At 44.6% G+C, this 13,977-nt stretch overlaps 1 protein-coding gene across 1 annotated transcript in view; it reads right to left on the bottom strand.

The window, feature by feature from the left end:
• LOC134799999 (serine/threonine-protein kinase Tao) overlaps positions 1-13,977 on the bottom strand; it is a 37,697-nt gene that overhangs the window by 10,596 nt on the left and 13,124 nt on the right. The window contains exons 9-15 of the mRNA XM_063772435.1: positions 11,910-11,989; positions 10,641-10,912; positions 9,265-9,377; positions 8,281-8,451; positions 3,067-3,278; positions 1,364-1,514; positions 160-272 (exon numbers count right to left, since the gene is read on the bottom strand). Of these exons, the coding sequence (XP_063628505.1) occupies positions 160-272; positions 1,364-1,514; positions 3,067-3,278; positions 8,281-8,451; positions 9,265-9,377; positions 10,641-10,912; positions 11,910-11,989 (1,112 nt within the window). The remainder of the gene's footprint in view (positions 1-159; positions 273-1,363; positions 1,515-3,066; positions 3,279-8,280; positions 8,452-9,264; positions 9,378-10,640; positions 10,913-11,909; positions 11,990-13,977) is intronic.

Genomic DNA, 13,977 nt, shown 5'->3' with positions numbered 1-13,977 from the left:
GGTCCCATACAGACATTTGATCCTCAAAACAAACCTGATCGATTGATATACCATTCATAAAAAATGTGAAATACTCTATTTTGAAATCCGGTTGTTTCCTTTAGGATGATTCAGGAGAAATGCTAAGATGAGAAGAAGGTGTAATAAATTGCTTGTTACCTTAACGCGTGCACCCCCTTCTGCTGCCGGTACTCGAGCTCTTGCGTTTTCTCGTGGTGTCGCAGCAGCATGGCGTGCGCTTGATCTAATTGCTGTTGCCGTTTGTTCAGTTCCTGGACACAAAATATAATGTAAGGTTAATTAATTCCCCACAAAGAATAAATGAATCTGAACACTAAAGTTAGTTTTATTAAAGTGAAAACTTCTTTAGCGGCGCTAAGCATTTTTGTAATGGGGAAAAAATGTTAAACTTGCGACAGGTCACGTGACCGTAAGATTCGTAAGACGGACACGTGACCTGATCGAAAAACTGTTACAATGTCATTGAGTTTTCACTTCTGCCGGTACTCCCGGAGTGCAATCCGTTGTTTTTTTTTTATTATAGCCTCCTGAGACTAAATGTATAGGTACATTACAATGTACATATTCGTGCAACCTAATTTGAACCTTTCATGAACCAAATAAAGTAGCATTTCTTTTGTTTCATTGCTTTTTAAAACAAACGAAATTCGTTCTAATTTACTTATAGAATAAGGTTCAAATTAAATAATTGGAAACTTTATATGGTGGGTCATACGATGATAGAGGTAAGGCTTGTAATTTCTGAAGCAGAGGTCGCAAGAGCGAACTCCGGCTTCCATTAATACATTTCATGGAATGCATATATGAAATGACATTCATTGAGATGGGTAGCTCTTTGGAGAAGGAACATGTCGAAGGGAAAGCGAACCAATTCCAATAAAGCCTGATTTCCTCTCTGGGTGAAATGAAAGGTCAGGTCAGATGATTGTCGCCTGTACTAATTATTGGTACTAACCCCAGGCTCGCGAAAGCCATAAAAGAAGAAGGAGGCCCATCAACGTGCACACTAGCGCCACTGCTAAATAATCGTTATTATTTAAATTTAACGATAGATATTTAAAAAAGGGGGCCGCTGCGTACTGTAGTTTGTATTTTTAAGGACCTTTTTTGAATACATCTAACAAATTTTTATGTTGCTGGATTTGTCGATCTGTGAACTCAAAACAAAAACGGACGTTTTAACTTTGGACGCAAATAATCACGATTATTCAGCAGTGGCGATAGTATGCACGTTGATGGGCTCTTAACTTACTTTTAAAATAGTCAGGAGTGTTCCGAAACCTCAAACCCTTTACCGGCTGCACCGCAATGATGGATAATAAGAAGAAAGAACGTTAGTGACCTCTCTGAGCAGCTCCTGCTCCTTGTGGTGCGCCGCCAGCATGCGCCTGCGCTTGAAGCGCCGCAGCTCCAGCTCCAGGTACTCGCGCTGCGACCGCACTAGCCGGGCCTCCTCTGCCGCCTCTGCTTGCTTCAGGTTATCCTTTTGCGACCTGTCAACAGAAATAAAACGTTAATTAATATCAGGTACACTTGTCAAACATCAGCTATGTCCGCAAGAACTACCTATGTCAAAATTTTAATAAGAAACCAAACAATATGTAGGATTTTTTCCAATAGCTCGTCAAAACAGCTTCTTTTTTAGAACTGTCAAAACGATTTGCTAATATGGAAGTTATATGAAAACGAGTATAGTGACGTCACGGTCTACTCACCTACCTTATATATTTCTATCCGATATATTAAATAGAAATTGTGTTTAAATGCCTGTCATGGTGTGAAATAATGTATTTTAATTAGAGGAAAATTCCCTATTGTGTAGTATTTTCTAATTCTTGGGAGATCGAACCCTTAATCCCTTGAGATCCAAACTTCTCGCCTTTCTCTACTAATTGGTTTACCAGGCTATATATGGTGTACTTACTGTAGCGTGGCAACCCGCTGCCTCTTGGGCGTGGCGTCGTCCATACTGAGCTCCTTTTTCCACCGCTCCTTGTTGGCCTTGTACTCCCGCTAGCGCTGCGCCTCGAACGCCTTCCTGTCCTGCTCCTGCCGCGCCGTGATATCTTTCACTAGCTTCTTGGGAGATCCAAATCTCCGCCTTATTCTAATGACTAATCGGTTTACCAGACTATATATGGTGTACTTACTGTAGCGTGGCATCCCGCTCTTGGGCCTAGCGTCGTCCATACTGAGCTCCTTTTTCCACCGCACCTTGTTGGCCCGCTTGCGCTGCGCCTCGAACGCCATTCTATCCTGCTCCTGCCGCGCCGTGATGTCTTTCACTAGCTTCTTGGGAGATCCAAACTTTCCGCCTTTCTCTACTGACTAAATGGTTTACCAGACTATGTATGGTGCACTTACTGTAGCGTGGCATCCCGCTGCCTCTTGGGCGTGGCGTCGTCCATACTGAGCTCCTTTTTCCACCGCTCCTTGTTGGCCTTGTACTCCCGCTTGCGCTGCGCCTCGAACGCCTTCCTGTCCTGCTCCTGCCGCGCCGTGATGTCTTTCACTAGCTTCTTGGGAGATCCAAACTTTCCGCCTTTCTCTACTGACTAAATGGTTTACCAGACTATGTATGGTGTACTTACTGTAGCGTGGCATCCCGCTGCCTCTTGGGCGTGGCGTCGTCCATACTAAGCTCCTTTTTCCACCGCTCCTTGTTGGCCTTGTACTCCCGCTTGCGCTGCGCCTCGAACGCCTTCCTGTCCTGCTCCTGCCGCGCCGTGATGTCTTTCACTAGCTTCTTGGGAGATCCAAACTTTCCGCCTTTCTCTACTGACTAAATGGTTTACCAGACTATGTATGGTGTACTTACTGTAGCGTGGCATCCCGCTGCCTCTTGGGCGTGGCGTCGTCCATACTGAGCTCCTTTTTCCACCGCTCCTTGTTGGCCTTGTACTCCCGCTTGCGCTGCGCCTCGAACGCCTTCCTGTCCTGCTCCTGCCGCGCCGTGATGTCTTTCACTAGCTTCTTGGGAGATCCAAACTTTCCGCCTTTCTCTACTGACTAAATGGTTTACCAGACTATGTATGGTGTACTTACTGTAGCGTGGCATCCCGCTGCCTCTTGGGCGTGGCGTCGTCCATACTGAGCTCCTTTTTCCACCGCTCCTTGTTGGCCTTGTACTCCCGCTTGCGCTGCGCCTCGAACGCCTTCCTATCCTGCTCCTGCCGCGCCGTGATGTCTTTCACTAGCTTCTTCTCCGCTACGGCGTTCTGCTTTGTCTTACGCTCGAGCTCTTGAGCGTGTTTTGTCTGTAACATATAAACACGTTTAATGATGATCTTTGATCCTGGCAGAGATATATCAGTTCTCGTAGACAACATGCCAATCGCTAACGCTCCGTAGCAAACGAAACGCAACTGTCACACACTAATATGGAAAAGTGATAGAGACACAAAGCGATTCAATGGCGAAGCGCAAGCGATTGTAACCTTGGCTAGGCCGGCTGGGCTGGGTCCTTGGGCTGAACTAAATCTTACTTTATTGTATCAGTAAAGCGAGACTAGCAAGCAAGTGCAAGCATAAATTCTCGTAATGGGCGTTAATATACCCAGGTTGTAAATAGTTACAACGGTACGAATCTTAGCAGATAGAGTGGGAAATCTTATGGCACTGATTTATATGCAGTAAATGACGATGCACGTTAAACAACGTAAAAGGTCAGAGACATTTTCTTAATATTTAAACTATTTAAAGTGAAGTGAGGCGCGACAATTTGGTTTATACTTGCCGAAAAACAGAGTGGCGAGTCAGGTCATAATGCCATCTTTTTCACTCTTGGTTGGCCTTAACAAGGGTAATCATAATCATAATATCTTTATTGCGTTCATGTTGGTACAAATAAATACAGGTGGAAACTTACAAAATTATGGCGCAACATGAGACCCTGTTAGGGTATTGCAAAACTATAACTAAAAACGTACACATAAAAAATCTATACAATAATAAATAATACAATTATTTTTGAAATTTATATAGGTCAAAATACTCTTGTATGGAATAAAAACAGTTCTCAATTAAATATTTTTTCAAATTGTTAACAAATTTACCATATTTTTCCTCTTTGGTTATCTCTTTAGGTAGGTTATTGTAAACTCGTATGGTTGTCATGTGAGGGCTCTTACTACTCATTTGCAAGTTACTACTTGGTAGCGCTAATCTGTCTTTATGACGCAGGTTCATGTGATAGGTGCAATGATCTTTGGCCTTAGAATATAGGGTTGGGTGCTTTCGGATGAATTTACAGGCTTCTAAAATAAATAAAGATGGTAGAGTCAATATACCGAATTTCTTGAAGAACGGTCTGCAACTATCGGGGGTTCTTATATTGGCGAGGATCCTGACGCATTCCTTTTGTAGAACAAACAGGTCTGAAACCTCGGTGCTGTTACCCCATAGAATAATCCCATACAGGAGCCAAGATTGTGTGAACGTTGAGAACTGTTGTTTTTTTTATGTTTCTAAGAGCATAGGTGAAACTAGAGAGTTTTAAAGCAACTTTTTCTACATGCGCTTTCCAATTAATGTTTTCATCAACAGTTATACCCAGCAGACTACAATTGTTTATTTGTTCAAATTGGAAATTTAAATATTTGTAATTTAATTCTAGTGGTTCTCTCTGATAAGGTCGAAAATGAATTAAATTTGTTTTTGTTAAGTTTAATTCAAGGTTATGATCGCCAAGCCAATTTATTATGATATCGAGCGTAGTATTTAATTAGGAAACTGCGGCATTTTTATCCTGGCTAGATAATACAATGGAGATATCATCTGCGTACATAAAACACTTAATATTATTTGTATTCAATATTTTTGGTAGGTCGTTCACGTAAATCAAAAATAAAATGCACCCCAATACGCTGCCCTGTGGGATAGAGCATGAAATTTGTCTCTTTTCCGATTGTACTTGTGCTATCGTGTTCGTGTTTTTATCGTGATGGCTTATTTCAACATACTGTACTCTATTTTCCAAGTAAGATTTAAACCAATTATGAATAATACCACGGACTCCTATCCCATACAGCTTATTTAGTAGGATGTTGTGTTGGACCCGATCATATGCTTTGGTCATATCGAGCAACAAACCAAATGCATATTGCTTTCTATCGATAATACCAATAATTTCCTGAATAAATTTGTGGACAGTTAAGACGGTTCCCCTTTCTTTTCTGAAACCATATTGACCATCATCAAAAATATTAAATTTATCACAAAATGATACTAATCTTTTGGCCATGATTGTTTCAAATAATTTCGAGAACGTTGGTAACATAGCAATGGGACGGTATTGGCCAGGGTCGGTCTTGTCACCTGTTTTAGGGATCGGTTTTATAACTGCTATTTTTAGGGCTTCTGGAGACTTTCCTGTCGAAAACGATTGGTTTATCAAAAATGTCAATGGCACAGTTAGCTCGTTCGCACATTTCTTTACGAGCGATGGAGGTATTTCATCTGTCCCGTAGCTGTGTTTGTTTTTTAGTCCGCGTATACATTTGTTAATTTCGTCATGAGAGGGCGGGAATAGATACATGGTATTATTTGTTGGATTAAGAACTGGGCGTCCATGCGTATTATTGTTGTTAGCGTTTACCCCTATAGACGAAAAGTAGGTATTAAAGGTATCTGCGACAACAATTGCGTCCTTGATTGACTTATTATTGACCTTAAGGGTAATATTTTTATCCTTGATTGACTTATTATTGACCTTAAGGGTAAAGGAGATAGCATTATGATCTCAGTCGCCAATTGGTATTGCGGCAAGTCTTAGAGCATTTAATAACTGGAGTCGCCTTTAAAAGCTTATCCATCTGCACAATTGTGCAAACTTTTGTATGGACTGACATGGCTATTTGTACGTTACGTAGAAATCATGTAAAAATATAAATACATTTGACGTCCCCTCCCCCGCGAAAATCGGCAGACTGTTTTGTACAGAAAATGACAGCCATGACGTCTCCAGTTACTAAATGCTCTAAGCGGCAAGTATAGTAGCATTTTCAGTTTGTTTTAGCATTTGTTAGAGTCACTATAGTGTAATGGTCCTGGTATAGCGGCAGGTGAAGGGGCCGCACCCACCTGCAGCCGCTCCAGGTCGCGGCTCAGCTGCTGCAGCAGCGCGTCGTACTCGCGGTCGAGCTGCGCCTTGTGCGCGTCCACGCCCGCCTCGCACCGCTCCTCCAACTTCAGTAGCGCCGCCTGGTGCTCGCGTCGCATTCGCTTGTAGCCGGACATTTGTTAGAGTCACTATAGTGAATCGGTCCTAGTATAGAGGGAGGTGAACGGGCCGCACCCACCTGCAGCCGCTCCAGGTCGCGGCTCAGCTGCTGCAGCAGCGCGTCGTACTCGCGGTCGAGCTGCGCCTTGTGCGCGTCCACGTCCGCCTTGCACCGCTCCTCCAGCTTCAGTAGCGCCGCCTGGTGCTCGCGTCACATTCGCTTGTAGCCAGACATTTGTTAGAGTCACTATAGTGCAATGGTCCTAGTATAGAGGAAGGGAAGGGGCCGCACCCACCTGCAGCCGCTCCAGGTCGCGGCTCAGCTGCTGCAGCAGCGCGTCGTACTCGCGGTCGAGCTGCGCCTTGTGCGCGTCCACGTCCGCCTTGCACCGCTCCTCTAACTTCAGTAGCACCACCTGGTGCTCGCGTCGCATTCGCTTGTAGCCAGACATTTGTTAGAGTCACTATAGTGCAATGGTCCTAGTATAGAGAAAGGGAAGGGGCCGCACCCACCTGCAGCCGCTCCAGGTCGCGGCTCAGCTGCTGCAGCAGCGCGTCGTACTCGCGGTCGAGCTGCGCTTTGTGCGCGTCCACGTCCACCTTGCACCGCTCCTCCAACTTCAGTAGCGCCGCCTGGTGCTCGCATCGCATTCGCTTGTAGCCGGACATTTGTTAGAGTCACTATAGTGAAATGGTCCTTGTATAAAGGAAGGTGAACGGGCCGCACCCACCTGCAGCCGCTCCAGGTCGCGGCTCAGCTGCTGCAGCAGCACGTCGTACTCGCGGTCGAGCTGCGGCTTGTGCGCGTCCACGTCCGCCTTGCACCGCTCCTCCAACTTCAGTAGCGCCGCCTGGTGCTCTCGTCGCATTCGCTTGTAGCCAGACATTTGTTAGAGTCACTATAGTGAAATGGTCCTAGTATACAGGCAGGTGAAGGGGCCGCACCCACCTGCAGCCGCTCCAGGTCGCGGCTCAGCTGCTGCAGCAGCGCGTCGTACTCGCGGTCGAGCTGCGCCTTGTGCGCGTCCACGTCCGCCTTGCACCGCTCCTCCAACTTCAGTAGCGCCGCCTGGTGCTCGCGTCGCATTCGCTTGTAGCCGGACATTTGTTAGAGTCACTATAGTGTAATGGTCCTGGTATAGAGGAAGGTGATCGGGCCGCACCCACCTGCAGCCGCTCCAGGTCGCGGCTCAGCTGCTGCAGCAGCGCGTCGTACTCGCGGTCGAGCTGCGCTTTGTGCGCGTCCACGTCCGCCTTGCACCGCTCCTCCAACTTCAGTAGCGCCGCCTGGTGCTCGCGTCGCATTCGATTGTAGCCGGACATTTGTTAGAGTCACTATAGTGTAATGGTCCTAGTATAGAGGAAGGTGAAGGGGCCGCACCCACCTGCAGCCGCTCCAGGTCGCGGCTCAGCTGCTGCAGCAGCGCGTCGTACTCGCGGTCGAGCTGCGCTTTGTGCGCGTCCACGTCCGCCTTGCACCGCTCCTCCAACTTCAGTAGCGCCGCCTGGTGCTCGCGTCGCATTCGATTGTAGCCGGACATTTGTTAGAGTCACTATAGTGTAATGGTCCTAGTATAGAGGAAGGTGAAGGGGCCGCACCCACCTGCAGCCGCTCCAGGTCGCGGCTCAGCTGCTGCAGCAGCGCGTCGTACTCGCGGTCGAGCTGCGCTTTGTGCGCGTCCACGTCCGCCTTGCACCGCTCCTCCAACTTCAGTAGCGCCGCCTGGTGCTCGCGTCGCATTCGCTTGTAGCCGGACATTTGTTAGAGTCACTATAGTGTAATGGTCCTGGTATAGAGGAAGGTGATCGGGCCGCACCCACCTGCAGCCGCTCCAGGTCGCGGCTCAGCTGCTGCAGCAGCGCGTCGTACTCGCGGTCGAGCTGCGCTTTTTGCGCGTCCACGTCCGCCTTGCACCGCTCCTCCAACTTCAGTAGCGCCGCCTGGTGCTCGCGTCGCATTCGATTGTAGCCGGACATTTGTTAGAGTCACTATAGTGTAATGGTCCTAGTATAGAGGAAGGTGAAGGGGCCGCACCCACCTGCAGCCGCTCCAGGTCGCGGCTCAGCTGCTGCAGCAGCGCGTCGTACTCGCGGTCGAGCTGCGCTTTGTGCGCGTCCACGTCCGCCTTGCACCGCTCCTCCAACTTCAGTAGCGCCGCCTGGTGCTCGCGTCGCATTCGCTTGTAGCCAGACATTTGCTCGTGCATCTCCTGACGAACAAATTAACATTTAATTTCAAAACCTCTAACTTTAACGGGAGATATAGTCCGACAAGAAATTGTAGAAAATTGAGGGCGCCACTTCCTGCGTAACTGTCACATTTTTGACGTAAATTGCTTAAACATGGCAACAATTTAGCATGGATTTTTTTTAGTTCCATTTTATTGAATTTTTATTACGAAGTTCTACGAAGGTAGTACTGGTTCTGTATGAAATCCTCAAAATCTTTTGGCAGGATGAGGTCATAAAGAACCGGTATCTGAACGTGCCTTAACTCTACTGCAATGTCTAAAAAAACTAATTGATTTAGTTCATAAATATTTTTTTTTAATGTATCAATCCCATGATCTATGTGGCATTCCATGCCTAAAGGATCTCTGCTGGAAAGTCCCAAATAATGGAGACTAATTTAATCCCCAATTTAAAACAGTTTCAAGCAATCAATGCACATACCTAAATAGTTAAAATAAATAAATAAATATCTGGGGACATCTTACACAGATCAACCTAGCCCCCAAACTAAGCAAAGCTTGTACTATGGCTGCTAGGCGACGATATACATACTTATAAAGATAAATACATACTTATATACATAGAAAACACCCATGACTCGGGAACAAATATGTGTGTTCATCACACAAATAAATGTCCTTACCAGGATTCGAACCCAGGACCGTCGGCTTCACAGGCAGGGCACTACCGGTCAGACCGGTCGTCAACAAATAAATTTCAGGCTCCACCTCTGTTACCCCCATGGATTGTTCATTCATAATTTCTCCATGCAATTTCGCAGCTCACAGTACCTGGTTGTGTTCCTTCTGCTGTTTGGTGACGATGCTGGTGGTGCGTATCGTGGCGAAGTTGTTAGCGCCGTGCTCCGACACGAGCGATAGCGTCGCTGACACGTTGTTGCTCACTGGAACAGCGCACAATGTTCTTTATTGACATTCTAGGCGGCGGTAAACACGACAAACAATAAAGATAAACAAATTGTTTGTTATATCCGGCCGGTCTATTTGACACGGGTTCCTTTGTTTCCCATAAAGTTTTAAGTCATATGTTTGTCATATTATCGACATTATCGTTCATAGTAGTCATAAAACTGAAACCGTTAACTTTCAGGATTTTCGTAAGGTTATTCTATAGATAGGTTAGGTTAGCCATAAAACAAACCTAACCTAGGTTTGTTTTATGGCAATCCTGCAAAGTTACGCGTTTCTGAGAAAAACCAATTATGATTAACGAAAATGCGGACAAACAATACATTATGACTTAAAACTATTTGGGAAACAATAGAGACCCATTTGACACCGCAATTGGCGACTTAAGGGTGACGCTGGTCGGTCAACGAAACAATGGGTTCAATTTATATTCATATCAACATTTTAGAGATTGGTTATCCTAATAAATAATGTTATTGGCACCAGAAATACAGTTACAGGCGCGTCTAGTGCCATAGTTAACCATCTGCTCATTTTAACCTGTAGTTTCCATTGTAGCTACTTCACGTGTAGGCAAGATAATAGGTATGCTAATCGAGAAAGTTCTACTAATTATGTATTAAAAATAATGTGCTAGTAAACATGGGAAAACGTCACGTGTGCACCAAACACACTTTGACGTGTCGTCATGACATGAGTAAATAAGTTTTACAAAAATATGTCAATTTTGCATCAAACATTGAGAACACCACAAATTGTAAATGATTTTATGATGAGGAAATATATTCCATGACATCACACATGAATATCTATGTGCATTTGAAAAGTGTTCCACGCTGTGTAAACCACGACATTTAAAATTATGAAAAGGTACCTGCGCGCATAAGTCCATTTTAGGGTCTGGCCGTCAAGTCGTACCATGACGTACCGAAAAATCATTGAACACAGAATTTTAGTATGCAGTACTGAACAGTTTTTAGCGGCAATCAGTTTTTTGTTTTGTCGAAAGTTATCGATGTAGCTTACACCACACATCTTGACAACCAAAGTCCAACTAGTACAACTTGAAACTATTCTGGCATTTCATATCCAATGACACGAGCCTTTTTAACCAAACCACATTAGCTAGTGAGTTTTAGTTGTCAACTGAAAACGTATGTGGGTTTTCATCAGAGAAGGGTCCATATGCACATGCAACTTTTTCGAAGGAAAGCCACATATGTTTATTATGTACATACCTCTATTGGCCTGCCGACGCTGCGTGTTCCTGTTGTCGTCGCCGTCCTGCTGCGACGACCACGTGGACGGCGCGTTGACGTACTCGCGGTACTCCGCCTGCCGGTCTCTCTCGCGCTCGCGCTCTCGCTCCCGCTGCGCCTCGCGGATGGCGTCCCTGTTCGCGTAGTCATCGCCGTAGTCGTCGCACAACGAGTCGCGGTTGGCGAACTCCCGGAGCGCGTCCCTGTTAACGTAGTCGTCGTTGGGCGCCGGCAGAGGGCTCTCGCTCTCTCTGCGTACGAAACAGCAACATGAGTTAAACCAGCGCTTGCGTCTGAAAGGTAAGGTGGCGATCTAGTGCGGGAGGTGCGCTGGGTGACTAAGCGGGTGCGGGATGATGAAGCGCCTACTTGCTCGCTAAACTTACAAGCAAAATAATATTAACCTTTCGTATGCACCTGTCAAAAATTTGCCATTGCCATTTATATAGCAATCATAACTTTATTTTTAAGTAAAATATATATGGAGCAGATCTGTTCCTAAGCATATCGAAGGATAACTAAGAGGCCAATTTTTTTTAATAATATATAAAGATTAAATAATCGAAATTTTGAATCGGCAAGTCTATACATTACTATACTTAATACTTGCGCGAACTTTACAGATAAAATATTGCGAACAGTTTTGTGCTATTCTACATGTGATATAGTAACATGCAACATTTAAGGCGAGCGAAGAATTAAACACACAAATGGTGCAATATCTACAAGCAATAAATAAACTTGAAGACCCATCCGCTACTTATAAATTTATTAATGTTATGTTAAAGTAAATTGGACGTGTTTATCTAAAAGGATACACCTTCAAAAGTTTCTCATTTAAATTAATGACTTTTCTTTTATACACAAAGTTTCAATAAATTTACTGGTTTTTGGGTTGGATCCTTTTCCCTTAATTACGTCCGATTCAATTTATGACGCCTATTTGTCAAAACACAATACCGCTACCGAATGACATAATTTTTGACAGGAAACTTGGACCTACCTAAAGCTCTGGTTTCCTAGGATAGCTGTGCCGTCATATTTCGGCCGTGTCCATACAAAATACTACACTATCCATATGTAGTCGTATTATTTTATATGGAGACGGCCGCTATATGACGGCACCGCTATCCTAGGAAAACAGCTTAAGCGTCTGTCGTCTTATAAAATTAGTAAGTAGCAGCGAGTCATCAAACACGTAATGAAATGTCGCATAATAATGAATAATTGTATAATGGTGAAACATACCTCGTAGAATGTGAGGAGTGCTGGTGGTTGAGGTGCTGGTACTGCGGCTGTTGCTGGTTGTGGTGGTTCGCGTTGATTTGCTGTAACAATATGTAACAATGAAATTCATTTAAGTATATAGCGGTTTTATATTACGGGCATTAAATAGGTTAATCAAATATATCTTAAATAACAGCAAGACGTAATCGATTAACCTATTTTAATATCCAGTATGCTACGAGACAGTAAGACTATGGTGGAATGACCTCGATCCCATAGAGCCCTCACGAATGGCCAAGAGGGCGAAACGCCAGAGTGGGTTTAGTGGGTAGGGCCAAGTTCTCCCCCCCTCTCGAGAGGGGACAGAAGTGGCGAGTCCCCCCGCCCCCCCGCCTCCCTCTATGTCCTTCCCGTGGCTGGGCTGCGTAAATGCATCCGTACGCTTCGTCAACAAAAAAAAAGGAGACAGTAAGTACAAAGGTTTCATAATAAAAAATAAAACTGAATTTCCATAAAAATATGACTAGTAAGATAATTTTAATGGATCACCAGGTAATACCTTTTCTAGTGAAACAATCAGTGGAACAGATCAACCCCGTAGGATCCATCAGAATCCATAGTATGTTTCATGCCACTGCGCCGCACCTGCGAGTAAAAAGACGGACAAGTGCACAAGCCAATCATCCGCTTTTTTCATACCATATCGGACCATGAAAACTCGGACTGCCGGACAGTAAAATTCATTGTAGTGCACAATCGCCCTTTGGCTGTTCCGCTTCCCCTCTGCGGGCCAAAAGTATGTGCAGAATCCGGCACACGAGCCGTAGTTTGGAAACCTCTAAGTTACAAGATCAAACACAAATGTTACTGACATTAACATACGAAAAGGACGACGATTTGATCATATTTCAAGTGTTATCCGATTAGTTTATGTAGGCAGGTCTGCAGGTCTTCAAACTTAGTACATTTCACAACATTTTCCACCATTCTGTACTTAACGGCAATGCATAGAAACAAAATTATTCATAGAATTTACACAACACAGCACACTAGCCGCCGACACTTGCGAAGAGTCAATTATGAACTGAATAATATAAAACAAAGTTTATCCTTCAATGAAACACAATTTCGATAAACATTATTGTTTTGCTCCTCAATTGTTTGAATGGTATCACCGCAGTTTCAATGGTAATATTGGTCATAACACGCACATAATTCAGTTAGGTTTTTAACTTTTTATCAACATTCCAACGGTAAGAATATGAAATTATACTTGTTAGAACTTGTTTAGACAAAAAGTTGTAAGGCATAACCATAGAAGTAGCATCCTATAGAAGTGGTGTGCGCGTGCCTCCGTGAGGGACAAAACATACGCAATGCGACAATATTAAAAACACGTTTTAACATTCCTGACAATATACCAAAAACAATCTACGTAATTCGGTCGGGTTATTTGTTGCCAACCATAGCCCATACTATCAAAAAGGTGGGGAACAAACAAAAAGTGAGACAGTGACAAGGACAAGCAATAGTACCGCTTTCTCTGCTACTCCTACTGAAAGTTCTATAAGTGTATCTCGTTCGGTCATTTGGCCCCTCCCCCGTGTCTTCTCTATATTATTGTACCTCTATGGGCATAACGCAATTTTGATGACGAAAGTGTGTCTGAGATATAGACTAGGAATCCTCTAGACGGAGTTTAGAGCAATTATTTCATGAAACCGATGCTGCCAAAAATACGGGGGTGCGGGGGACGAGGTGAGCGAGTCCCGTGCCGTGATTGGTTCGTTCAAAGACACGGACGTCACACAAAGACACTTTCGACTCGAAAATGGAGTAAAACTATGCGTGGCAGAGGGGGTAGAGCTACTATGCTCAGTCTGGAGGATGTCTTGTCTGTGGTCTGAGACGACACGCTCACTATTACGCATGGCGGATGTAGGTATTTTAAATTTAAATAAATGTAATTAAAGAATCATGTACGATGTGGGTGGAGGCCGATGCGGTTTAGTACCCAGAGTGGTCCTAATGATTCCAGGTTTACTGTTTATACACGTCTAATCAAGCACGACATTTGGTGCTAATTTAC

Source organism: Cydia splendana, chromosome 19 (assembly GCF_910591565.1).
Source record: "Cydia splendana chromosome 19, ilCydSple1.2, whole genome shotgun sequence".
Classification (NCBI taxonomy): domain Eukaryota; kingdom Metazoa; phylum Arthropoda; class Insecta; order Lepidoptera; family Tortricidae; genus Cydia; species Cydia splendana.
This window is presented reverse-complemented; position numbering and strand designations above follow the sequence as displayed.